Consider the following 27,654-nt stretch of genomic DNA (forward strand, 5'->3'; position numbering starts at 1 on the left):
GCAGTCCTCTCAACATATAACCTTGACTTCAAATGAATGTGGTTATGAATGGCATCCATTGAGAAAAACAAAGACAGGAAACACACCTTCCACCCTGGTGCCCCACCACACGGTGCTCCATGACACATCAGACCCACGGCAGCTGCTCCATAACACGTGCCTCCTCTCTGGTAGAGGAATGCTGGGGCCCCAGTGGGAGACACAGCGTGGGCCACATTTCTGAGTAGGGTGTTATGGTATCTGTGTGGACAGGCAGATGTCAGAGCTAGAATAATTACTGGGAAAAAAGTAAGAGTTTTGAGAAAGCCTGAACCTGTTCCTTCTGCACCCATAACTCCTTTCTGTCATCTTTCCTCTCAACACCCCAAAATTATATATACTTCACCAGGATATTTTATTTTACCTTTTATCTATATTCCCCTCACCATGTGTTAAGTATCAATGTCCATGGCCAACCGACGAGGAGGCACGCCAACCAAATAGGCCAGAGCCATACAGCGAGTACATGGTGGAAGCAGGGCTTGAAGGGCCCATGACTCCAAAGTCAAGTGCTGATCACCCTACAATGTCTGTAGTTTCCCCTTTCTAAGTGGAGCTTGGTTCTCAGTTGAGCGAAGGTAGTATGATGACATCTCCAGAACCTCAACGTTCAGGAACTTTATGTAAGACTCCGGTGGAACTAGCAAGTCATCCTGAGTCCCACAGGAGAGGATCACTGCTGTGCTCCTGGGTCCCCATGCTGCTTCCTTCTTGTTGGCAGTGTGGCCAAAGCACTGGGTTATGGTGTCTGGGATGTCACCCCTCTCCAAGAAGGCCTTCTGCAGAGGTCTAGGACCAGGCCTGGCGATTGTATTCTGACATCCAGGAACGGCTCCTTCATCAGGATGCCCTCTGGCTACTATACATAATATCATTGGAATGGGCCAGGAGTCGACGCTAGGCTGGGCCGCCAGGGATAACTCTCAAATCCACACTGCCAAACTGGCTTCCCCAGGGGACTTCCACCACTGAGGTAAGGAAGGCCATCTGCTGAAGCTGTGGTACAGGGTTCAGGAGACTGCTACCATCACTGCTGCCACCCCCACTGCCACAATTGCATCGCAACACCCATGAATGTGGTGACCAGACACTGTAATGCTGTTGCAATAGGGAAGCCACTGCCCACCCCAACTGCTCCTAACCCTAAGTGTTTATTATCTTGCTAGGCAGCAGAAACCATCAAAGCAGCTGGAAGGTTCCCTCTATCTCTCTTCCACCTCCGAGATCTTCCTAGTTCATTGAATTGGTAGAATCTAACTTATTCTAGACTCCTAGCTGCAAGGGAGTCTGAGAAATGTAGTTTAAAATTTTCTGGCCACTGCAGTACAAGGAATTTGAGAGGGATGCTGAGTACTAAACCTCTATATTTACCATATATGGTGAGAAAAAATATTGCTTATAATAAATATTCCAAAAACTTTCTAAATGGTTCTGGATTCACATTTATTTACTAAATTTTTTTTTAAAATCTTATGTCTCTGAAGATTATGGGCATGTTCACATTTGTCAAGAGTCCTCTTAACTATCCCAGGGTGACTTTTCTCCACCAATATCACCATGGTAAAGTTCAGAGGTTTTCTCATCCATTGGGAGATTACATCCTAAAAAGAATGATTCATTTTCATGTTTTTCATTTTTTTATATTATAGAAATAATACAAGTATTATTTAAGTCTGAAAAACATAGTAAAAGTTGTTATCTATAATCCTACATTTCTATCACAATAAGCACTTCACTCTTTTCACATGCATATTTACATTTTGTAAATGTAACATTTATAGAATCTTATTTTTTTTTTCCTAATGTGCATCATAACCATTTACCATGTTACATAATATAACCACAGTTTTTAATGGCCCCATATTTCACTAATACATGTGTCACAATTTAGCCATTCCTGTCTAGTTAAACATTTGAACTGTTTCCATTAATTTATTACTATAAATAATGTTTTGAAGAAGAGCTTCATGCATATTCAGACTTTTGTATCACATTCTCAGAAGTGGGACAATGGGCTAATATGTACTGGGTATCCATTTAAAAAAATTTTTTTTAAAAAGGATATCCATTTTTAAACGAATATCAACAGCTTTCGATCAATGTTTTTTAAACATCAACTTTGGCAAAAGCAGGGAGTTCTTCTCTAGCGAACACTAAACACAGAGCTTGCTTCTGCCCATCACGTCTTCAGCACTTGTCTTGGGAGCCACTATTGGCAGCTATCAAAAAGAGGGCAATGGTGCCTTGGCCTTGAAGCCTCTATTGACAAAGCTCACATCACTGTATCTCAAATCCCCGAGAGCTGCCTGGGTTGCTGTGACACGAACCTTGGGACCAGGCAGAGGGTAAAGAGCAGGCACAACATCTTCAAGGTCTCCTCCCTTTCATATCTCACGGCCCAGTCTTCCTGAGCAGAAGTCTTCCCTGAATTAGGTGTCTGGTGCTGTAGAGGTTGATCAGCTGGAGCCAAGTCTTCAGCCCTGGAACATGTACATTTAGACGTGCAAATGCCATACTTTCATGGAGACTTCCATAAACAGGTCACCTCCCTGCTTTTTTATTCCTTCTCTTTCCCCCAGATGGAGCAAGACAGTATTATTTGGGTTGAAATAAAGCAGCCTGGGTTACACTTTATTTAAGAAGCCAGCTTGGGATGAGTTTAAGATCTAGGAGACCAGAGTCTTAGAAGACAGGAGGAGATGTAAGATTGCAGGCTATTACTCTCAGCCACTTTGCAGCCCTACCCTGGGACTTTCCAGGCATATCATCCCAGAGGAAAATGTGCTAGAGGTGCCTAATCAGAAGGGCTCCATCCTGGTTACTAGTTATTGTCTTGGTCAGTCCAGGGCAGGGTGGATTTAGTCTCTTTGTGAGAATAAGCGGAAGAATAAATTTAGCTATTATGTGTTTGCAGTGAGAGAAAACATTTCGAATAAAAGGCTGTTCTTGAAGCAGCCTACAAGAGGGCCTTGTTTTGAGGCTCTCCGCAGTATATGACCTCGTGTTGCACAAAAGGAGGTGCACTACTATAACGCACGGTGTCCTCAGTTCTAGAACTCCACTCCATCCCCACGTGCACCGCCCCCCCCCCTCAATCTGGCCACATAACTGCTCCATAAATGAGATTCACAGTAATTCTCCCCACCTCCAGGCCTTAGGAATGCCAAAGCCTGCTGAGCAATACTGTTTGCAAAACCGTGGGCTCTGGGGACCTATTTCTCCTGAGCCACTGTTCCTGCTCTCCCTCCAGCTCTAAACATACCCCCTCCACGGCCCGGCTGACTTTCCCCATGGGCCGCCCCCATTGCCTGCCCCAAGCGAGGCAGCACCACCTCGCTCGAGGTGGTACAAGTTCCCGGGACACCCCAACGTCTCCTCTCGCCCCCGTCCGGTTGCTTGGAAATTTGCACTGGACAGTGACGTCACACAGGAAGGCGGGTCCACACTGGCCCACACACCAATGGTGCGGCCGCAGCCGGCCTCTTCTTTTCCAGTGATTGGTGTCTTGGGCCCCTCCGCTCCACCCCAGCCCGCCATGGCGTCAGGCGCCGCAGCACCCGGGAGGTGGTTCCCACTTTAAGAAGTGAAGTTTTTCGCCCCCTCCCCCCCCTGCCCACCTCCTGCAGCCTCTCGCGCCCTGCGGAGCTGGCGGATGGAGCTGCGCTGCGGCGGCGTGGGGAGCCAGGCTGTGGGGCGCAGGATGGATGGGGACAGCCGAGATGGCGGCGGCGGCGGCGGCTGCAAGGACGCTGGGTCGGAGGACTATGAGAACCTGCCGACCAGCGCCTCCTTATCCACCCACATGACAGCCGGAGCGATGGCCGGGATCCTGGAGCACACGGTCATGTACCCGATAGACTCAGTGAAGGTGAGGCACGAGGAGACTTTAGGGACTGAGCGAGCAGAGAGAGAGCGCGCGTGCGTGCGTTTGCATCCCGTGCAAACGCACCCTGAGGCAGCGCCCCGAAACCACGCGCTCCCGGCGCCACGGCGCCCAGAGTCGATCCGCGAGCTGGCGTGCGCAGTTGGGGCGCTGGGGAGCGCGCCGTGCGGCTCCTTCCGCCCCGGGGCCGTCCCTCCCCCCCATCCTGAGCCCACGAGGGTGCCCAGCGCGCACTCCATACGGGCGCTCCCGCCGCGTTCCTGGCCAGGGCTGCGGCGGGGGAGAAGTGGTGAGCAACGCTGGCCTCGGTGGAGGCAGCGGGGTTCCCGAGGGAGGCGATCGGTGCAGCTTTGCGGTCTTACCATGCCTGCCCACGCGACCCAAGGGTTTTAGGGTCCTGGCTCGTCGCTGCTTCAGCTGGCGTTCCCGCTGGCGCTCCTGGTGTCCGAGGCGCGGCGAGAGGCGTCCACGGACTTGTGCGGGGTGGTGGGGGCTGCCCACACGTGCGCCGTTTCTGAGGGAGCTCGCCGCCGGGGAGCGCTAACCACACTCGCGCTAAGAAACGTGGCCCCGGCCGGGCAGCGCTCCCTCCGGCCCTGGTGTGTGGCTTCTGCTTCCCGGGTGTTTGGGGGGTTGTGGGAGTGGCAGGGGTCTCTCGGTTCTTGGTAGCTCTCTTGGGGGGTGCCGGTTCAGCGGCGCTGAACCCTTTTCTTTGGATTTCTGCACTTTTTCCCTTGGAGTTTTTGGGCAGCCAAGCAGCAGAGAGTCAGTGAGACCTGCGGTGACATTTGCCTTCTCTTTTTCTGTTGCAGGGAAGTGGGCCGGCAGGGAGAACGGTGTGCTATCCAGCCCTTGCTGTGGGTTGTGTAATAGTCACTCAGTGCGGCCGACACTTCTTCAGGCAGCTGGTTTTAAATGCATTTCTGCAAGGAGGCAGTTTCAGACAGGCAGAATTTGTCTGTTCGACAGAGAGCTGCTCTCTGTCAGCCTGATCAGGACACCGAATGGCCAGAGAATAAAGTAGAGGAGGGAAGTAATAGTAGTATGGACACGTTGCATTTGTGTAGGCATAACTCATCTAATTCACATAGCAAACCTGGGGATTAATAGATGAAAAATTCGAGGCACAGAGAGGTGAACTGATTAACCTCCCCATAGGCTAACACTCCACCCTATCCTCTAGCTCCAGCCCCACTGTGCTTTGGAAGACTGGGGGCCTCCCTAGGTGTCAATTATTTTGAAAGGCAGGGCCCACAGAACCCCGGCACTGGCAGCTGTATCTTATTGCTGATGCTGGCTCCACATGAGCGTTGTGAAGGCCAGAACGTCTAACTCAGAGGGTTTCCCTGCCCGGGGCAGCTCTCGGAGAGCTGGCAGTCAGTGACTAGAGAGGCACAGGTCCAGGGAGAGAAGGCATAGGCATTTGCAGGGAGGTGAGGCCCCGAGTCTGTGCTGCTGGGCCTGAGCCATCACCCTTTCTGTCCCTCCAGTGTCCCTGTGTGGAATTAAAGTAATGATCCTTGCCTGCCAGGGTTATAGAGGGCGTGGAAGGAGATCTACTCTCTTAGGTTTTCAAAGCTCCTCCGGGAAAGACCCTGGACAGATACCAGGTGACATTTGTGTAGGAAAGAATCCCTCCCATGTAATAAAATTCCCCATATTTGAAGCTGTTGTCTCAAGTGCCTTGGACAGAGTGTGGGGAAAGTTAGGAGCAGGGAGATGTTATCTCAACGGGCATCAGCCCCACTGGGTCGTGGAGATGAATGTTCCGTCAAGGAACGATACCGCTTCTGAGGCCCTCGGCCTCTGCGTCGAGTTTGGTTCAGAGCATCATTTTAGTTTATCCTTAGGATTAGACAAACTTAGTCATGCCTTTTGAGCTCCCTTTGACACTTTAAGGAGGCATTTGTCTCACAGGTTTAAATTGTGTGATCTGTGTTTAGTTTCTTCCCGGCCCCTTAGACACTGGTATGTTTTGCTCCGGTCATCACTGTGTACTTAGTATTACTTCCTGTGGCATTTTTCAGCCATGGACAGGTGAACGTAACATGGTGTGTGTGGTCGAAGGAGCTGGTCTGGCTGTCACCTTATGGGGCTTTACTGTGACATGAAGGCGTGGGTTCTCTAATGAGTCAGCCTTCTGGGTGCTGGCATTCTAACTCTGACCCAGAACAATGACCGGTGGAGGTTCTTCTGTTTTCAAGCCCACAGGTTTGGTTTTAAAGCACCTCTCGTTCACTACATTTTTGGAAGGGGTAGCAAGGCTTAGTCTTGTATATTTTTTCAGCTGAGACAGTTAGAGAGAGAGAGTGAAGTGGGGGAGCCCCTTTATAGGACCCCCGTGAGGCTGTAGCAGAATGCCAAAGTCTGCCAAGGTCAGCACGGTTGTCTGTGCCCAGCCCGAGATAGCAGGGATGCATCCAGGCTTGAGTCATGGCGATGCTTGGGGAGACTTTGTGATCGTAAGTATTTTGGATGATGGAGCCTGGGAGTGAGTCAGGAGCTCTGGGTTGGGTTTCAAGCCCTACCCATGACTTGCTCGATGCCTGAGGCACTGTGCTGTGCCTTCGTTTTGTCTGGACCAGCACAGTGTTTCTCCCCCTTTTAACTTGTCCCCCTTACTATGAACACAGAACACCCATTGTCCTCTTTTCTGTTACTTGAAGTTGCAAATAATTATGTCAACTAAAGCCACATCAATGTAAATTGTATCCTGGAAGAAAAAGTTAAGTTTTATTTTATAAGGCACACATTTTTCACTTTGATGTCGTGAAGTTAAATGAGAACGTTGGGTGGCCTGGTTTTTCCAGTTTTTCTATCCTAGATAGTATGGACCATGGAATAGAGACCACGATGCTTCATGGTGTGGTTGTAAGTGCTGAAAACCAGCCTTGCTAAATGCTAAACATTACAGTATTACATACATTTTCCTATGAAGTCCCATCCCACACCCCAATGTCAGTCACTTTCATGACCTGTGTTTTTCAAACTGTGGGTCATAACCCATTATTAGCGGGATCAACATTTTAAAAACAGATCGGTCAGAGTACAAGTGGGTATGGCATGCAGTAATGAGAAGCGTTGCTCCATGAAATTCTATTTGGGTTTTATGGGTATGTGTGTGTGTCCCTGAATGGCTGTGTAAAGTGCACTTCTAGCTTAGGGTTTTGACCAAGAAAGTATGAAAAACACTGACCCCGATGATCAGTAATATTAATCTCTGAAGCTCCAGCCATCAACAGCCTGTGATTACTAAATAGGCATTTGGAAGACCCTCGGCAACTTTTCTGCCCCTTCCTGTGTCTTCCTCTCTCACCTAGGCCCACGGTGGTGGGCTATGAATGCTCACTCACTAATCTGGAAAGGGCCAGACTACCAGGACCCTTGCTATGGGTTTTCTCCTTTAGGTTCAGAGCCCCCACCGTAGGACCGAGGGAGAGAACCTGGAGACTCTCTTGGGCTTTCGCCAAATGGTTAGCAATTACTTGTTCCTTTCCCACTGGGGTGGGCAGCAAGTTTTCCATGACCTTCTTCCTGGTGCTCCAAAGTGGCAAGTGGTGTAGTCACCTCCATCAGCTCTTGGGATAGATGTGAGAGCCCCTGGTCAGGAGTGCTCAAGACCGTGGGGAGAATGCCAGGTGGGTGGAGAAGGAAATTCCAACCCGATTAGGCACACCACTTGTAGACCATGCTGAGTCCTGTGGTGGTGAAAGCAGGAGCAAAAGGAAACAGGAAAGATTTGAAGCGAGGGAACTTCCGTTGACCTTTTCACAGCCCTTCTCTTGCTGTCCTGAACTCGGCTAGGAAGAGCCCTCCTTCCCAGCCAGGCCCTCCTTCCCAGCCAGGGTACAGACGGAGGGCTGACAGCATTCTCTCCAGGAGTTGGTGGGGGCTGAGCCAGGTGGAAGCTTCAAGTTGACCTGGGGGTTTGTAGTGGGCCCTCCTGGGCTCTGAGCAGCACTGAGCCAGGCAGGTGCCAGGACGGCCCAGGGTTCCTCAGATGGTGCTCAGCAGTGCAGGCTGACTGGTAGGAAGCCTGCTCAGGGGAGTGAAGGCAGCTGCCCGAATCCCCTCCTACCCACTTCATTGCTTTTGAAACAAAGTATAGTGTTGTTGATGCCATTCAGCTTCAAAAGGGCGTGAAATCCCGAATGGCTCGAGTTCCAGCAACAAAATTACAGTGATTTTTTTGTCTCTTCCCTTGTCTCGTCTCCTTCGGATCCCTGCCCTCCCTTCTCTTCTGTCCTTCCATAGGAGGTGCTTTTTCTAACAGGTGGGTTTGGGAAGGGCATGGAGTCAGAAAAGGAGCATTCTTGAACATTTCTCCTAGTCTTTGTGTCATGGACTTCCAGGCCACATGCTAGTACCCAGAGTGGCATGGGTGCCCTGTAGGCTTGCTGCTGGAGTGGTGTGGGCGGGGATCTCACCCAGTCCCAGAGTCAGCACTTGGCCCCAGATGGCAACGTTCCTGCCTGCTCTGGCCCTCTCTGCTGAGAAATGCTAGGGGAGCCCCTAGCATTATAGTGAGTAGTGAAGGTGACCTCAGGTGACCTCAGCTCCAGGAGGGAGAGGCACTTGGGGCTTAAGGGGGGGATTTAAGTGACTGCTTTGTTTAAACCCCACTGGGGTGTGCATGTGGAGGTTGGGAAGGGGTGTCACATGGAGGGAAGGTGGTACTTGGTCCAGAATGCTTCCCATCCCTTTCCTGGTTTCCACTAGGGCACGTTTTAGCTACCTGTGGCCATCTCATTTATGAGGGTTTTTGTCCCATTGCTCTTTGAAGCAGTGACCAACCTCAGGACTTTAGTCCCACTTCCCCTTTTTGACAGGCGTGGGTTCTTGACCCTTTTCCAACTTCAGGAGGGTTGCCTTGCCCAGACCCACTGGATGAACTGACTTGCTCGTATTGAACAAAGCCTTTGGCAATCTCTCTTGAATCCCAGAACCTTCTGGGTCTTCTTCTATTTCCCCTAATACCCAACCTTTTCTTCTCAAAGAATTTCTATTTTTGTTTGTTTTTCATCTTCAAGGATTCGTCTGGCCCCATTGGTGCCGGCCATAGACACATCTCTACCCTCCTGGCATTTGTTAGTGCCCTCCGGGAGGGCGTGAGCTCTGCTTTACCCAGAGCCTGCCCTTCCTGCCCTGCCCTGCCCTGCCCTGCCCTCCCCTCCCCTCCCTGTTCTTCCCCTCCCCGCCTCCATCTTGAGTGTTCCCAGCTGACATTTTTCATAGGAGGGACGTATCAAATCACTTGCTCATGGTTTAACTGTAATCCTTCCCTCAAGCACCTTCGGAGCTGGGATTTCTCACCCTTAAGGGAATTGTCTTGGAAAGATGTAAATCCCAGTCTTTGACTTCCTGGTTGAGCAGGACACAGATTTTCCGAATTTTAATTTCCTCATCTATAAAATGCAGATACTGATTTTCTTCCTGCTTTCTCTCTTCTCAATCAACTTTCCATTGCTCCCTTCTCCCCTTATTTTGCCTTCCCTCTTCACTGAGTGCTCCTTCTGCCTTCCTGTCCTGTTACCAGTTCAACTAAAGCTGGTTCCCATCAGCTCAAACCCAGGCACCCTTGGGCTGGGTGGGGGTGCCGCTGCCTTCTTTCCGTTACTTGACCTCTCTCTCATCAAGCTGTCCTTCCCCTTAGAGGCAGGGTAGTGAAATGGTTAGTGCTCGGACCCTGAGCCAGACTACTTGGGCCAGGTCCCAGTTTCCACTGAGGTGTGACCTTGAGCCAGTTTCTTCACCTCTCTGTGCCCAGTTTCCCCATCTGTGAAAGGGGAAAAGATGGTACTGATGTCACAGAGTGGCAGTGAGGGTGAAATCCTTACAGCACTTAGAACAGTGCCTGCTGGGTAGTGAATGCTCTGAAGGTGTCATCTTCATCTTCATCATCATCACCATGACTGGTGGCGTTTTCCCTCATTGTCTTCAGACTTTGGGGTTCGCGCACAGACCGCCTCTCCACAAATCCTATCATCACCCCGAGACTGTCCCCTCTCGGTCACCACCTAATATTCAAATCCCTCTATTCTTTATACCCCTCAAGTCGATGGCCTTTACCTCATGGGAACTTGTCCCAACCCAGAACCTACCTGCCTCTGAAATCTTAAATTCAGATGTTTCATAGCCTGGCCACAGCTATCTCAGGGTCCCACTGTGCTCCAGCTGCCGCCTCCTCTCAGCCCATCCCTGTCCTCATCCAGCCTGGACACTGTGGCCCATCACTGCAGCCGCTGGGCCCTCAGTTCCTCTGCTTTTGTTTCTCCTAACAGCGGCCTGCCCAACCCCCGATCTGGAACAGACCGTCAGGCTGCAAGCAGCGAGCCCTTCAGGAGAAAGCCACACAATGCCTCTTTGGTGCCAGCGTGCCCATGCCTCTCGGGCCCTTAGCCTGTCCTTCCACGTGTTCTGGTCAGGCTGCTTCCATCCTCCCCAACAGCTGCTTCAGATCATGCCCGTGTTCCTCAAGCCCCCACCTCTCCACGCTTTCGCCCTCTGCACGGCATCTTGCTTCCGACTTCCTAGAGGAACTAGGACCCCACTCAAACTCATCTTCCTGTCACTGTCCTTCCAGTTCTCCCTCCATCCCCTACCCCTCCACCTACGTGAGGTAAGAGGGTCCTTCCTTCCTCTTGGGTGACGTAGCAAGGGCCGGGAAGGGCGATGTGTGGGAACCACCCTCACTCCTGGAGTGGAATCCTGGCTCCACACCTGGGCCACACTGCTTAACCTCTCTAAGCTCAGTTTCCTCGTGTGCCGAGTGGGGACATTAATACCAACACCTACCTTATAGGGTAGTTGGAAAAATTAAGGGAGCCAACGTATGCAGAGCTCTTGCTGTCGTGCATACAGTCTCGAAAAATGGCCATGGTGGTAGTTATTTTGGTGCTCTCTCTCTCTCTCTCTCGAGTAACCCAGTTCCATTATCTTGAGCCTCTCCCTCCCCCAACTGGTTCCTTAAAATCATTTATCCAGGTCCAAGCCTGTCCCATCTAAAATTAACAAATAAATCACAGACATCTAACCTTGACCCCCACAGGCCCCAAGTACCAACTTCTTTCTTCATGGAAACAGACAAACTTTTGTTGCTGTTCTTTTTTTTTCTTCTTCCTCTTCTCTCCTTAAAATAATAGATGTTATGGAAAGATCATTGACCCTTGGCATGGACTCCCTCCTCGTGTCACCCCCAGGCCTCCGGTTTCTTTGCCCACCGCTCCACTGACACCTCACGGAGGCCGCCAGTCATCTCCTTGCTAAACGCACTCGTTGTTTTCCTTACCCCTCTGCTGCTGTGCACCCCACCCTGCAAGGGCACCTCTGTGAGGGTGGCCCTGCAACCCCGAGCCCCACAGCGCTCTCTGTTCCCCCTTTGGGTCTGCTGCTGCTCAGTCCCTTTGACCCCTCCTGGTCTTTCTCAGCACGCTGCCCTCCACCCTCTTCTTCCCCCAGGACACACGTCTCAGTTTTCGCCTGGGTCCCGATAACTCGCAGATCACTGTCTGTGGTCCAGTCCCTCCGGGAGCTGGGTATCCAGTTGCCTCACAAACATGTCCACTTGGCTGCCTCGCGGGCTCCTCGGCCTTGGCACATCCAGGGTGGACACCCCGACCTTCCCTCAGCCTGCACTTCAGCCTGGGCCCTGTCTCTCAGGAACGTAGTGGTCATTTTGGTGGTCATCTTCAGCTTTGCTGCCACCCCTGCCCCTGCCACTTCTCTCTACCCGCCACGTGCATCTGTAGCATCTCTTGAGTTTGTTGTCTTCTCCCTGTCCCCAGGACTACCGCCTCGGTTCGGGGGCCTCAGTCAGCTGCCTTTCGTTGACAGCTTACCTCACCACCCGAATCACAGCTGAGTACTCCCTGCCCTCCTCTCACCCACACTTCCCTGCTTTACTTTTCTCCACAGCATTCATTACCTTCTAACACACAATACTGCTTACGTCTATTGATTATTTATATATTTTGTTTGTATTTATAATATCCTTTATGTTGTTTATGGTCTTTCTCCTCTTATTTGCATGTAAGTTCCCATTGGGCAGGAATCTTTTGCTGTTTTGTTCTCGGGTACATTCCCATTGCTAGAAACAGTCGCCAGCACATAGTAGGTGCTCAGTGAAGTTTTCGTTGACTGAGTTACCACCAATCATTCATTGCCGGTCCTGCTCACTCCAGCCTCAGAGCCCTCCCGCTTCCTGGTGGACTGGTTTCCACATCTTAGATAGGGAAGAGAGGCACTTCCCGTGCTGCCCACCATTCAGGTCTACTTACTGCGTCTAGGAGGAAAATGCAGCCAGGTTTGCAGTGAACAAACCTTTCTACCATTTAAAAATTATAAGGCTCTCTGCAGGTGCCAGGTCATGGTGTATGTTATCAAGTTGGGAATCCTGATTGGAATGGAAAATCCAGCCCCTTCTCCAGGGTGTAGCAGAGCCTGCGAGGGGGGCTAAGGAGCAGCCTTCGCCTGCAGTTCCCAGCAGGTGGTGTCTCCCCACTTAATGCTCTCCTAGCTTTCCCCGTTGCCTTCAGAATAAATCCCGAACTACCTTGTGTGGCATGCAGAGACTCAGACCCTCCTTCTCTGGCATGTCTACCAGAGCAAGACATGTAAAGGTATTCTGTAAATGGCGGTTAAATGAATAAAGACACAATTGTTTTAAAGAGGAAAAAAAAAATGAAAACAATGCTTTTAAAACTGCTATTAAACAAATGCTCATTTTTATTTTGTTTTGTGTTGTTTTTTGTTGAGACCATAATGTGTCTTGGCCACAAACAGACTTTCTCTGCCCTTTTGTTTGTCCTTTTTTAGCGGTCGGACCGGCAAGCCACAGTCATATCCTGATGAGATTATGAATTCACCTCATTCATTCCACTTCATTCATTCCACGTGAACCAAATGCCCTCCCTGCCAGGCTCTGTGCTAGACACCGGGTAACAAAAATAAGTCCTGGCCCCTGTTCCCAGAGCATGTTCCCTATAATTAGATGCTGAGCTTAGATGACAGAACTGGGTCCCTCTGAAGAGAAGCATGGCCCAATTTGATATTTACTTTCAAATGAGCATAAGGTCTGGGGTGTCGACGCTGGGGTCCTCAGGCTCCCATCTTGAAGGTCTGGAGCCTGCTGGAAGCATCACGCCAGGCTTCTCTGCTGGGAATTCTTGAGTTGGTTCTTTCCTCTGTAGAAGACAGTGGCCATCAGTTGTACACCCCGGCCCCCCTTCTCTTCCTCACTCCTGAGGTTGTTAGTCATTCAGAAAGCCAAAATTGGCTCATATAAGGCACTTTTGAAAACATACCCCACCCTGCCAGTAATCCCAGTCAGTAGGGAAGGGCTGTTCGTTGTCTGGTCACTAGAAGGTGTTACAGTTTCACATTCATGCCTTTTCTCTGAAGAGAAAACAAAACATGTTGAAATAGAAATCCCAGCAGCAGCTTGGTTGAAGCAATTGTTGCGTCACAGGTTTAGGAAACATCTGGCCATCGTGGGTCAAGTTGGGGGCCGTAGCTTTGTGTCACCGAGAGGACTTCCTCTGTGGCCACCAGCCTCTGGATCCATAGGACGCATCCAGTGAGAGACTCAGAAAGCTGTGGTACCCTGAGGTCTGATTGGCAAACACCGCTGACCTGATGACCTCATCATTCCCTGGTATAACCATAAAGGCTACACTGGAGAGGCTGCTGTGAGCAGGGGCTGGGGAGGGGTGTGTGGGTGTCACACTTGTGCTGATATGGAGGCTCTAGAAAGGGCATCGAACCTGGGGCGAGGTGCAGGCCCCATGGATTTAATTTAAGTCTTGGTCCTGCCATTACCAGCTTTGACACCTCGGGGGAGTTGCTTCTCTGGGCTGTTGTCTCCGTGTCTAGCAGACTAATATTAGTCCCTTAGAATAATCTCATCGGCTTAGCTATTTGACGGGTCTGTTGAGAAGTTCAGGTGGGATCACGTTTGTGGATGGCTTTTGTAAACCTTCGCGTTCCCAGCTATCGACAGGTTGTATCAGAGACAATGTGCTTAACTATTAAGAGTAGAGTGGTTCCGGTTAGCAGCACAGGTGCTGGGGCCAGACGGCCAGGGTGGCGCCTGGTCAGGTTACTGAAGCCTCTCTCTGCCTTATTTTTCTCATCTGTAAAATGGGGATAGTAATAGTACCCACTTAGAGTGTTGCTATAAGAATTAATTATGACATGCCTAGAATAATTGTGTTAATAGTGTTAATAATAGTGTCAGGTACATGGTAAGCACTCAATTAATATTAGCTTCTATTATCGTTGTTGAAAGTGTTATTACTTGAATGGCTGGTTATGCTTGTATGTTGCTATTGCAATTGTATATTGCAGTACTTTTGTATTGTCTCAACCTATATTCTGTCATTTGATCCTCTTAGCTATCTTCTGAAGGTGGGAAAAGGCATGTGCTCTTTCTCATCTCATAGATGAGAGGATTGAGCTTCAGAAAAATAACATGCCCTGGAACTCGGGCCTCTTTCTGCTACGCCAGATCTGAAGGGGGAGAATCGAGGAAGGGAATCATGTAAGAGCAAGGAAGTGAGGTGCTGGGGTGCAGACTCAGATGTTCATGACGGCAGAGCCCTTGAACTGGGTTCTGAGAGAGAAGATGATGGGTCCCCAGCTGCGTTCTTGGGAGGGAGGAACTGGAGTCAAGGGAGTACCAACAGGAAATCAAAGTAGGGCATGGAACTTAGGGCTCTAATGTATAGGTAGGAGTTCCTTGGTTAACTAATCCATTATGGAGGGCAAGGGGATGATGACAAATGTTTATTGATGTAGGATATTTTGGGCTCGGTCTGGCTTCTCTCTCTGGAGCAAATTGTCGCTGCTGTTGGCACCTCTTCATTTCAGCAGGGAGTTGAAGTTGGACTCACTATAGTGAATTGAGTGTGAACTGGCCTGAGTCTTCCTTTCCAGATCACAGCATAAAAATGACCTGTTGAGAAGAGCACTATCAGAGTTTGTCGGTCTGCTAGGGCTGCAGTTTTCTCATCTAGATAGGGAAGAATAACAGTGCCTGTCTTGCCCACATTTCAGATCCACTTACTGTATCTAGGAAGAAAATGCAGCCAGGTTTGCTGTGAACACAGTTTAAAAAAGTATAAAGCTCTCTGCAGGTGCCAGGCCCTGGTATTTATTATCAAACTGGATCCTGTTAAAGAGGTGAGGTTAGCTCATTGGAATGGAAAATACAGGCTCTCGTTCCAGGGACTGTAGGATTCACAGCCTTGGACACTTAACCTCTCTCCTTACACTGTGTCTCCCCTCTGTTGGGTAAAGACCAGGGGGCCTGACTGCTGGGTAATGAGCAAGAGCCAAGCATACTGCCAGCGTGCTCAGAAATATATTTAACCTTGAGAACGTAGGACCTGCGATTGAGAGGAGCTGGAACAAGCCACGGTCATGGAGGACAGCTGTGTGCCCAGGGTACTTAGGGCCCAGTCATCTCTGTGGGGTTGTCATTCTGTATGCTCACTTTTTTTAAGTGAGTCTGCCCCCTTGAGTACCAAGCAGATGAGGCTGGGGACTTTCCCGCCTTGGTCCCTGCCATCTCTGTTTCCTTGTTTGCTCACGATGCTGACATAGAAAAGTTAAGAGGGGTAGGAGGTAGGACACAGATGCCTTTGTCTCGGGGTTCCTCTGTCCTACCTTCCTCGTGCCACCCACATAGAGGGATTTGTTAATGCCTGGTCTTGGCCTGGGCCTGGCAGCAGACACAGACGGTGCAGGGTGGGCGCGTCAGCCCGTGGGCAGCTATGTTTGCTGGGCACACACCAGAACTGCCTGTGACTTCCGGCGCTCCCCTCCCTGGAATAGAGGATGTCCCAAGGGTGACCTGGGACTGTCGTGATCCTGGATTAAAGGAGCGGGGTGGTGGGGCAATGATCCGATCCAAGAAGTCATACTGGAGAGGTGGGAAAGCCTTTCCAAAGGACAAGATGCCAGTGTGTGTGCTTGTTTTTGAGAGGGTGGATGAAGGGTGAGCCCAGGGTATGTTTTTACTGAAGAACCAAGATAGTTTTTCCTGAGTCATTGTCTCCACAGCTTGTTTGCTAGATGTTGGCTTGCGTTAGTCTGGTTCATAGAAACATTGCTACCTAGGCAGAATTGAAAGGCATTTGTAAAAATGCAACTTCATCCCCTGGTCTTCATTGATTGACTCAATGAATCAAGGAGTGGGATTAAATAGGGTGTGACTTTGTGTACCTTGTGCCAGGGAGCTGGGAGGCTGACAGCTCTGAGGTCTTTTCCCACCGAAGTCCTGTCTGGAACATTCCTGTAAGGGTTGACGAGTCTGACCTCAGGGAACCTGAACCCTCATTGGGAGGCGTACAGAAAGGGCTCCTCAAGGAAATACTATCTCACTATGTATCTTAGACCGAAGGAGACGTAGACGTTCGTGCAAAACTGTACAATTCTCTCTGACCCCCGAATGTCACGGCCTGTTCCCAAGGTGCCAGGCCATCGTCAGGACACTGGTATGCCCCCTAATACTCTGATTTTGGGGTTCCGCTCTGGGCCTTCTGACTGCAGAATCAGCTGAGAAAGTTTTTGTGGTTTGGGGTTATCATCCAAGACCTCCAGGCAGGACCTACCCTCCAACCCCCCCCCCACCCTGTTCTGACTGTTTCTCCTCCTCCTCTTTCTTCACCCCCCCCTCCCCACCCCTGCTTCTTACTCCTGTTCTGACATTTTATTTCCCTGTTTGGCCACCACACAACTATCCAGTGGCTTCCAGGGAAGCCCAGCCTTCTCCCTGGGTGGGAACTTTCACTGCAGAGCCAAAGACCAGAGGAAGGAGGAAACAAGAAGGAAGGGAGGAAAGCTGTTATGCCAAAGGCCTTTCTGCTCATAATTGGTTCTTATTTAATGGGTGGCATCAGTGGCACCTGCCAGCTTGAGTAGCAGCCAGATAAGTGGCTAAAACATTAAACACAGCCATTTTTTAAAATACAGCCATGTGATTTGTGGAGGTTTATGGTTTGCCTGAGTGACCTTTACCAACCCAGGCCACAGTTAGTAGGATGGTGGGCGAGAGACCTGACAGGCAGCGTACAGGTGAGCGCTGTGCTTTCCCACGGACAGTGATTGATCTGGAGCCCGGAGCCCCGGAACCTGTTCTTGACATTCAGAGTCATACGTCATTCCTTGTTGCTTTTTAAAGGCAATTGTGTGGCTGAACATTTTTTCCTGCCCTCTCTTTCCTTTTAGTCTTCCTTCTCCAGTGGAGCCTCCTATAAAATGCAGAGGGTTCAGTTCTCTGGGCTTGTCCATCAGCCTCTAGGGATTTTGATAAAGGGCCTGAAACTGGGCTCTTGAGGATTTTTCTCCTGGCATCTGTATCAGTCCCGGGTTTGGACAGACAATCCTGGATCTCGCAGCTTCTGGAAACTGAGTCCTGTTTCGCCAAAAGGCCAATGTGGTGACATGGGCAAGAACCAGCTGACCCCAAGGCCAACCCTCTATTTCTGTGTTGGCGGATTCCCCTGGCACAGGAGGTCATTGTTACTAAATCTGTTTGCTGGGTGTTTTCAAGGAGGACTTGTGTGGGCCTTTTTCAGTGTCTTTACAATGCTGAGCTGTTACCCAGTCAAAATAGTCTAGATTTGATCTAGTTGAAGTTACACCACAGAAAATGTCCGGGAAGTGGGGTTGTTAGTGAAAGGACTAAAAACATAAAGTGTATATGATACTAGAGAACTCTCTTTTAGTGTAATTGTATTAAAAAAAATTTTTTCCCCTTAAATCTTGGCTTCTCAGACAATCACTATATTAATGTACATGTATTCATTATACAGGCCAGGAAGGGTGACATGTTAAATGAACTTCAAAAATAACTGAAGATTTATAGTGAGCCCTTAGAGCTTCAAGAATATCCGCTTCAGAAACGACTTTTCATGATAAAAACACTATGATAACAATAAGGAATATATTGACAAGTTGGAATGACTCTTAGCTCCTTTGCTTCCAAAACAAATCTTGCAAGTTTTGGAAGGAGATGGAGAAGAAGTTGAAACTAGGTTGTCGTGATAGGGTGCGTTTTTGGTACAATTTTGGCGCTGTTCCCTCCACAGGTCAGAAAATGCGCCCCCCCTCCCCGCCCCCCACGATGCTTTCCCTGACCTTGGGAAAGAATTCTTTTTAAACTTTCCTTGAAGTGTCTCTTCCACGGGTCTTTTGTATTTTGTATTTTCCGTTAATCCAAATCATAAGAATGTTTCTGAAATTCTCCTTCAGACCCTAAAATCTGAAAGTTACCACAAAGCTGGGATTTTACTAGAAGCTGCTTTAAACTGAAAACAGATATCTGATCTTTGAGCAACCGCAGTTTAAGGGACAAGGAAAAGCTTTGTCAACCATGAACTGGCCACGCGGGGTGTTCTTGAATGAGGAGGGCAGGGAATGAAACGTGGAGAAGCAAGGCAAAGCAGATTCTTCCTGCATGTGTGCACACAAAACATTGATATTTGCATTTTAGGGTGAATTGTAATGAGCTTAAGATGACCAGAGGCCCACCAACTGAGAGACTCTGGGAGAAACACTTTACTTGTCTGAGTCTCAGTTTCTTCATCCATAGAATGGAGAGATTGAACTAAAACGAAATGGTCTCTTAAGTTTCCGGGTCTAAAATTTCCACTCCTTGTTTGCCCGGGGGCAATATAACTTTTGGACATCCTCTTTTGACTTTGAATGTAAATTATAGACTTACAAGCACTTTTTTTTTTTGAGGAGTAGGAGGAGGAAGCTAGGAAGACCCCTGTCTGGAATTCTTCCGGAGGCTGAGAAGCAGGGAGAGGACCCAGCTGCCAATGTATGATGTGGGGGCCCCTGCATCCCAAAGTGCCTGCTTAGAAATTACAGTTTGTTTAATTTACTTGAAACCTCCAACTGCAACACTTAGAGACTGCAAACCATGCTTTCAGGCAATTCCAGAAATGCTGAATGGCCACAGCCCCGCCCTGGAATCAAGGGGAGCATGGAGCAGATGCTTCTGGAAGGCCCTGTTTATAGCTCTCTGATTCCTTCCTGACAGATCCTTAACAAGTCTACCCCCAGGAAGCTGAGTCACTGAGGGGATCCGAGACAGCCAGCAAGGTTGCCAGGAGCACAGATGGGGTTAGTCTAGGCAATCTGAGCATTTTGGGGGAGCGTTGGGGGGAGTGACAGGGTTAGGGGAGGCTTGCAGCAGTGTCTCCCATCATGGTGACAGGAACACCGTTGATCCCCATGGTTTGCGCTCCCTTTAGATTTCACAGTGAGAAAACTTCTCCTATTTCATCCACCTCATTCCTTCCCTCCATTCCTTTTCTATTCACAAGTCCAAGGCAGGCAGGCAGGACTGGACAGACTGAAACACAACGCGAAGGATAAACATGGACCTCCTGTGCCATGGCTTTCCGGGCTTGCCGTGGGCGCTGTGTCCTTATGCTTCTGTCCAGATTCATCTCTTGGTACTCAGCAGGCTGCCAGGGACACCAGCCTCCTCAGGGCCTCTGTCCCTATCCCATAAGCCACTATCTGTGCCCCCACGGAGACCCTTTCTCCGATGCTTCCCTCACCTGCTTGATTCCTCTCAGCCTGCAGGTGTCCGCTTCGAGGTCCCTTCCAGGACCCCTCCCCAAATCTAAACTAGGTCCCCTTCCTTTGTTCTCATGTAGCACTCAAGAGTTTGTCATTGTTTACTTGTATGACTTTTGGTTTACTCTTTCCATCCCCTACTAGACTAGAAATTCCTTCAAGGCAAGGACTCCGTATCTGCTCTGCTCATCCCAGCACCCCTAGCGACGCACTATTCATGGTGCAGGGAGAACCTTTTGGTAGAACGACACTGTTGTTGTACGAGCTTGAGGCTACTGCAGTCTGGCCACTCACTCCAGCGCCAGCACCAATCTCCTTCTCTCCTAGAAACCCCTAGTCAGACAGCTGTGGTTTAAATCATAGACCTGAGCTTTTGTTTCCAGGACGAGGCTTTGAGTCAGCGTGAAGTCTCACACAGAATTGAGGGTTCCTGCCGTTCGGCGTCCAGTAAAACTTAAAAATGACTCCCTAAAAAGCTCATGAAATCATTTATACCTGCACATATTTGTATATGCAAGTGGATTCCGGAAGCTGAAAGGTGAGTCTTTAGGGTGTTTCCTTTGGTATCTTTCCCCTCCTTCCCCCCCCAAGACCGTGAGAGTATCAAGCCTGGTGTTTCTGGTCTTTTATCATTTTTCCATGTGATTGTCTAGTATGAAAGGTGTGTGAAGAAAGCAGGAGAATGTACGCTCCAGCTGTGACCTGACCCCGCCTACACATAAATCATCCAGCATTATGGAGGTAACTTGGTAGTAGTGTTTGTGGGAAATCTGGCTTCGGTAGGTAACATCTGGGAAATTTACCCTGGACATCTGCTTAGACTCTAGTGTTCCCTGAACTCTGGAGCTGGCTGTTACCCTTGGTGGTAGACTCTAGAAAATGGTGGGGTGCATCAAACTTTGGAACACAAATCCACATCAGGCTGATAGCCATTTGGGGAAGGGTCTTCGACAGCCTGCTTTGTATATGCCAGTGGGTGAAATTGAGTACATCTCTGAGTCCTTGACAAGTGGTTGAGTGTCTGTTGTAGTTAAAGCACAGGGCTGGGGTGCCAAGACCACAAATGGGTGAGGCCGTCCTTTCCTTTGAGTTTCTCAGACTTTAATGGGAGAGACAGGCCTGCAGACAGGTCACCTGATATAATTATAAGTAGAGGAATGAGCAAGAGACGGCTGGCGACAGGACTACTTTGAAAAATCTTTTTTTCCTGTGGATAATAGGCTAATCGTGGGGCATGCTTTAGAAGGTGTGGTCTCTGTGAAGGGTGTGGAAGCCATTCTTGCAGAAGGTGGCAGGACCACACTTGACTTGAAAACCGTGCATGGGACTTCTGAGGTGCCCAGCTCTCTGGGCCTGTCCAGGGTGGATTCCAGGAGCACTGTCATCCCCAGCACTCAGGCCCCTCTGCTCCCTGGCTCTGGTGGCAAGACAGTGCCTTGGAACCACCAGCATCATTCCCCAGTCTCTCCCATAAAAACATTTGGCTGGTTTTCGTCAGCTACGTGTATGCCTGAGCAGTTGGGGTATTGATTCCTGGGGAAAATACCTTTTGGGCGGGTACAGGCTAGCATCTTGCATCGGGACCAGGGGCCAGCAGGTGAGAAAGGATGAGGGTTCAAACTCTGCGTCTTCAGCATTTTCTGTCCTCCATTAAGGCTTTGCCTTCTGACCAAGAGCCCCTGGGCTGAGCTTCCAGGTCCTTCCTCCCAAGGCGGGCTCTGGAGCCAGTAATGCTGCTGTGTTCAGGGGATCACAGTTTGGCATTTGGGACCTCTGGTTGCCTTCACCAAAAACAGACAAAAACTGCTATCCCAGGTGATAAAGGAAGCTGAGGGACTTACTTGATTTGTGACAGAATTTCAGACTATGAAGTGCATGTGGAATGAGCTGTTGATTAGGATTTTTTTTTTAATTAGGGTGAAATAAGCATAACATAAAATTTACTCTCTTAACCTTTTATAAGTATACATACAGTTCAGTAGTGTTAAGTACATTCACATTGTTGTACAACCAATCTCCAGAACTTTTTATCTTCTCAAACTGAAACTCTATGCCCTTTAAACAACAATTCCCATTTCCCCTCCCTTCCCCCAGTCCCTGGCAAGCACCATTCCAACATTCTGTCTCTGAATCTGACTACTCTAGGTACCACATGTAAAGTGGAATCATACAGTATTTGTCTTTTTGGATCATGTCTGCCTTGCTGCATAATGTCCTCAAGCCTTATTCATGATGTAGCATGTGTTAGAATTTTCTTCCTTTATGAGGCTGAATAATATTCCATTGTATGTACTATATACCGCGTTTTATTCATTCACCCATGGATGGACATTTGGGTTGCTTCTACCTCTTGGCTATTGTGAAAAATGCGGCCGAGAACATGGGTGTACAAATATCTCTTTGAGTCCCTGTTTTCAATTCTTTTGGTTGTATACCCAGAAGTGGGATGGCTGGATCATATGGTAATTCTACAGAGGGTGCTGAAAAACATGTACACACATTTTAAGAAAGGAAAGCTGTATTAAAATTGTAATACTCAATATATGCGGATAACAAAAGATGAATACAAGTCACATTTGACTTCTGCAATTACAAGAGGTGCTCAGAGTGGTTACCATCAGCGTCCAGACACCTGTGATTACGGCAAACACTGTTTGGTAGACCTCTGTGGCGAGCGTGTGAACCGTTCCAGCACCACAGCAGAAGCAGGACTTGTTGCTGAGCAAGGCCTCCCGGATCTTCCCTTGTGCTCATCACACACACACAGCACCATGCGTCTCAGACTTACCAAGAATGCGTGCAATTGTTAGGCGTGTTGGAGGTTCTGTTGTAGACTCACGCCTCCATTGTCGTACTTCCACCACATTCTCGAATTTCAAATACCACTTCAAAATGGAGGTCTTGCACTCCTCAAACGACAACCGTGCTTCCGCCGTTTTCTTTGACTGTCCTGCCTGTCGCTCGGTGATGCTAGCGTTCATTTGATTAATGCCACCTTTTGAGTGAATGTCATACTACATACACATTGCTACTGTAATTCAATTCAACTTCAAAAAGTAACACATAGATAACATCTCTTAAAATGTGTGTACATTATTTTGGCACCCCCAGTATATTTAGTTTTTTTTAGGAACCTCCATACTGTTTTCCATAGGGATTGCACCATTTTACATTCCCACCAGCAGTGCATAAGGGTTCCAATTTCTCCTGGAATTCTTTTTTATACAGGTGTTTAAAAACTGATGCATAGCAATGTAGATTTATCTCCCCCCAAATACAACACACCCACACACATTTGTATTTTGAAGGATTCTTTACCCGGTTTCATAGATTTAGATTGTCAGGGGCCGAAAAGGACCTCCTGAGAGACAATCTGTTAACTTCATTTATTCATTCAACAAATATTTACAGTTGTAGTAGATGGGTGAACAAAACAGAAGAAATCCCCTGCCGTCTCAGGTTTACCTGCTGGTGGCAATTCATGTTGGTGTCCGGCCAGGTGAAAGGATTGCTCGGAGTTCCTCAGGGATTTGGATGCAGAGCTGATGGCAGTTTGGGTCTTCTGACTCTTGGGACAGGGCTCTCTGTCATGCTCACATTTAGGTGCATGTTTTGGGGGATCGCCCCTTTTGGGAAAGTGAGACACACTCCGTGGAAACATGTCCCACATGCCACGTGGATTAATCCTCCAGAATCCAATGGACTTACTGGCACCCATGGGTGGGGCCCAAGTCCTGCTGGGTAACTGGCGCATGGGGGAAGGAGCAGACCCCTCAGAGGGCTCCCCCTGCCCAGTCCTGTAGCTCAGCTTGGCCCCATCTGGCTGTTTCCTATAGTTCAGAGGCTAGCGAGTCCTTGAGCAGTGGGGAGGCCCTTTCCACAGCAGCGACCTTGCGGGAATGGACAGCAGTCACATTGTCAGGGAGCCTTGGTATTTATGGTCCCTGCCCTGGCCTCAGACTTGAGCGCCAGTTGAAGGTCTCCAGAACTGCCCTTGGCTCTGAGCAGCCAGGCCAGGTGAGTGATCTTCCTGTCGCACTGTCATCTTGGCCCTTTTGCGCCTGTGTAAACTGACACTAGTGATTTTTCTCCCCTACCTCTCTAGCTATCCAAGTTTCCTTTGTTACATAACCAGGATTAATGTACGCAGCTGGGTCCATTCATTTAGCAATGGCGAGGGAAGTACGGTAAGCATGGGAGTGGGTGGTTGGGAGGGACAGGGTCCCGTGTGGGGCTGCTGTGGGCAAGTCCCCTCACTTTTCTGGGCCTCAGTTTCTCTCCTGTTAGGAGGAGCAGCAAACTAAAGGGCTGCTCGGGCAGTCCTGACAATGACTCAGGTCTTACAGGCTCACTGTGCAATGATTGCTCCCAACCGCAGCGAATCCTGAAGGAATTCGTTTTATGAAGGAGTTAGAGTAAACATGACATCTTCCTAGGAATTCACTGTTTATCAAAAAAAAAAAAGAAAAGAAGCATAAATAAAAGCAACAGCAGCTATAGGCCAGCCCCCCAGGCAAAGGGCTTTTCATTTATTATTTTCTTCAATCCTCACAGAGACTTTGGGAGGTAGGTACAATTATGAATGCCATTTACTGATAAGGAAACAGGCTCAGAGAGATTGAGTAACTTGCTTAAGGTGTACAGGTGTGAGAAGGAAGCCACAGAGCTGGGATTTAGATGGAGGTGGGGCTTCAGGGCCTGTTGTGCTGGCCACTGTGGGTCTGGGCTCCAGTGGAAACTGGAAGCCACCTCACCTTTGTCCAACCTCTTCCTGGTCATAGGTGGTTGGGGTTGGGTCTCATTCCTGTCCCTTTCTTGTGAGGTTGGCGGAACTGTGGCCTGGAGTCCCCCACACCAGTGCCCTGTGGCTGGTAGCTTCCTTCTGGAACCCTGGGGTCTGTTGTGTGGCTTATGACCTGTCCTATTCTGTAGTTTAATGATTCAGTTCAAACCTGCAACGAGATCCTTTGTACCAAACAGCCATTTATCAGTAAGCAGGGAAAAACCCCCACACCTTCTAGACAAGATTAAGTTAGTTTTGGTGGTGGTTCTTAATAAAATTCCAGTACCGTTTGTATTAACATAGTTCATGGTTCAGGGGACATTCTGGAGCCCTTCTAGAAATAATTACAATGATGACAAACCTTTATTGAACACCTACTGTACTGTACCAGGTGACCGAGGTGCTTAAGCTTCCTCATTTATGCATCGCAGAAAGCATGTGAAATAGGAGTGGATACAGATGAGGGAGCTGAAGGTCAGAAAATTTTAGTAACTTCCCCAAGTGCATACATCTGAAAAAATAGAATAGGATTTCGATTGTGAGGTGGTGGAGGACAGGGGCCATCTTTGGGTCCTCAGGTCCTGTAATAATGGCACCTGGCATGGAGCAGAAACTCCATGTGTAGTTGTTCAGTGAACAGATTAATTCAAAGCCCAGGGCGTTGGGTATGGGGTGGGTGGTTGAACAAGGTTTCTTTGCGATGTCATGATTGCAATTTTCAGCAAAATATGGTTGAAGGATGGTCAGACAGGTGGGGTCTGGGAGTCAAAAGTGCTCGAGGGTCCTGGCTCTGGGAGCTTGGGCAAATCACAGAACTGTTTCCTCACTAGCAAAGCAAAGTTAGGGTGGGAAGGCTAGATGGGTGGCAGAATCTCAAATCAAACAAACGCCCATGGGGAGCCCCACTATGTAAAAGAGATGATGGTAGAGCTGCTGGCGCTGAAGTAGGGAGCAGGGAGCAGAGCCATCACGTAGAGAATCTTGGCACATGCTCTCAGAGCTGGGATTCTTTTTTTCTCCTACACACAGTAGGAATCCTGGTGCTCAGAGTGGCTTCATGTGCTTCTAGGGTGCTTCCATGTGGACTCTTGTATTTTGTTCTTCCATGTGGCGTCATGATGCCTTAGTGAGTTTACCTATAGGTAAAACACTTTGGAGAATGTGTTTCTCCAGTTCTGTCTCTGACATCTTGTCCTTACTTGTAGGTGGGGTGTTTATAAGCAAATGATAAACAAGGCTGCTGAGTCAGGGGAGGCCCTAGGGAGGCCAAGTGGCTTGAAAGCAGTCTGACTGTTGAAATATTCAGTCTCAGTCTTTGAATACCGATGGAGTGCCAGGCTTTCATCCATGGGCAAATGATTTCAGTGTGGGTGGGCAAACAGTTCAAGTTCTTTTCGAGGAGAGAGAATGGGTTTGTGTTGAACCAACCGTTCTTACTGTTTGGGACCAGTGGCCAGGTGTCAGCAACTATTTCCCAATGTCCTCCATCAGACTGGGCTTGCAACAGCCTATAAGTATACACTGCTTGTGGGCTGGACCTAGACAGACCTTTCAGGAGCTGCGTGAACTTAATCAGCCAGGATTTAGGTGACCTTGACATAATTAGGCCTTCTCCCTCTTCAGAAAGCACATAGGGGTGGTACACACGTGACTTCACGTGGTTGTATCCTAAGCTGGGGGTCACTTATGATCCCTTCCAATCCACTCTTTTGTGAGAGGTTGTGTCACCTTGTGGTTAAGGGCATCTCTGGAACCAGACACCTGGCTTCCAATCCTGTCTGTACTCTGACCTTGGGGCAAGTTGCTTAGCCCCTCTGTGCCTCAGTTTCCTTTTTTGTAAATGGGGCTAGTTGGCTGCTAATATGACGGTTTTAATTCTTATCAGTGTTTTGTGAATAAGAGGCATTGGGACTCAGAGAAGCAAGTTAGTTTGTTCACTTAAGGCCACACAGTCTATGAGTGTCAGATATGGGACAAGAGTGTAGGTGCTAGTCTCGCGAGAGCCAGGCAAGGTAGGTACGAGTGACCAGTGGTTCAGGCTTCCCGTGCAGCCCAGTGCTCTGCCTACTTTCTTGTTTCCCAGTGAGGTCATCAATCCCACCCATGGAACATGAGCCCCATTACCTGGAATCTTGGGAATTTGCCCACCTGTAGAGCAGAAGTAATTCAATCCTTTGGGCGGGCCACAAACTGAGCGTGTCCTGGGTATATTGGGCCTTCGCCAGGCACAGATTCTTTCATCCCTCCCTCCTTCTGCTGTAGAATTCTCTAGAGAAGGGGAGGAGTGACTAGGTTTGGCTCCTAGATTCAAGGAATGTGGGACGGCTTCAACCATCGGCAGGGTGGTGAGCTGTTGCCCGAGGGTAGGGACAGAGAGACTGCAGTGGCATATATGTGGTGTTACGGTGACCTTGCAGGCACCCACAGCTTTGAAGAGAGTGGCCAGCATGTAACGTGACCTGTGGGGAGGGCTTCTGTTGCATAGGCCAGCTCCCTCCGCCCAGATGCAGGAGAGCACATCTGTCCTGCTTACTGTGTGGCTCTTCATGGCTCCTGTCTTCCTTTGCAGTAAGTACGTAACTGGACGACACTTGACTATGAAGTAAATTCCAAATTCCTTAGCAAGCTCTTCAGGGCCTCCCATAGTCTAGCCCCAACCTGCCTTTCTCCAAGCAACCATTTATTGATCATTTACTGCGTCGCCACCTTCCCGAGTCCAGGGCTCCCTGACCCCCATTACTTCAGCTCTGCTTCCCGCACACATTCCCTCCAGACACACCCTCCTTTTACCCAGACCTGCCAGCATGTTCACATTCCCCCTCAGCCAGAGTTGTTCTCCCTGCTCCCTTTGCCTTTTTTTCCCCTCCAAAGTAACACATGCACATGGTCAAAGAAACCCAAATAGCACAGAAGGGAGTGTAATGACAGCTCCATTTCTTATCGATTGCAGTGTCTTCCCTCTGTCTATGTTCAGCTCAACTGGCTCCTTTGCAGCCCTTCCCTGTGATCTGGGGTCTGGCTCCTCCCCACTGTGCCGTTTCTAGGAAGAATGGTGTTTGGTGCTGTGGCTTCTTCCTTGGGAGACCAAGGAACTGGGTTTTGGTTGTCTTGCATGCTACCAAATTCATAATGAAGGCTCTTCACTTCGTCATTTTGTCCCCAGAAACAGCAGTGCCCCCCACCCTGCACCTGCCCCTGATGGGCCCTGAAGGTTTCAGTATTGTGTCTGGAGAGTATTCATGACAGGTGGCGCAAACCCTTTGCAGTCCAGGCCCAGTGTCTCAGATGACAGGAACATCGGAGTGTGACTGGTCTGTTCAGAAGGGCAAATGTGACTTTTCTGAAATTGGGCCCC

General features: G+C 49.1%; 1 protein-coding gene and 1 long non-coding RNA gene across 5 annotated transcripts in view; one reads left to right on the forward strand and one right to left on the reverse strand.

Moving 5' to 3' along the window:
- Positions 1 to 1,476: 1,476 nt before the first annotated feature.
- On the reverse strand, positions 1,477 to 4,738 carry LOC141572716 (uncharacterized). Its single transcript, XR_012498116.2, has 3 exons — positions 4,285 to 4,738; positions 3,657 to 3,932; positions 1,477 to 2,519 (listed from the first exon to the last, which is right to left on the reverse strand). It is a non-coding gene; the product is annotated as an uncharacterized LOC141572716 (long non-coding RNA).
- Positions 3,692 to 27,654, forward strand: part of SLC25A37 (solute carrier family 25 member 37) — a 35,677-nt gene continuing 11,714 nt past the window's right edge. For 2 of the 4 annotated variants that reach the window (XM_019714791.3, XM_019714801.3), the window contains exon 1: positions 3,767 to 3,907. Coding sequence is in view for 1 of the 4 variants with exons in the window: in XM_019714773.2 (XP_019570332.1) it covers positions 3,692 to 3,907 (216 nt within the window). In the remaining 3 variants the exon portion in view is untranslated. Of the gene's footprint in view, positions 3,908 to 20,034; positions 20,055 to 27,654 lie in introns of those variants that run through there. The other 2 variants (XM_019714773.2, XM_019714781.2) reach the window with 2 other exon arrangements.

This window comes from Rhinolophus sinicus, chromosome 15, assembly GCF_057876585.1.
Source record: "Rhinolophus sinicus isolate RSI-liver-muscle chromosome 15, RSI-T2T, whole genome shotgun sequence".
Taxonomy (NCBI): domain Eukaryota; kingdom Metazoa; phylum Chordata; class Mammalia; order Chiroptera; family Rhinolophidae; genus Rhinolophus; species Rhinolophus sinicus.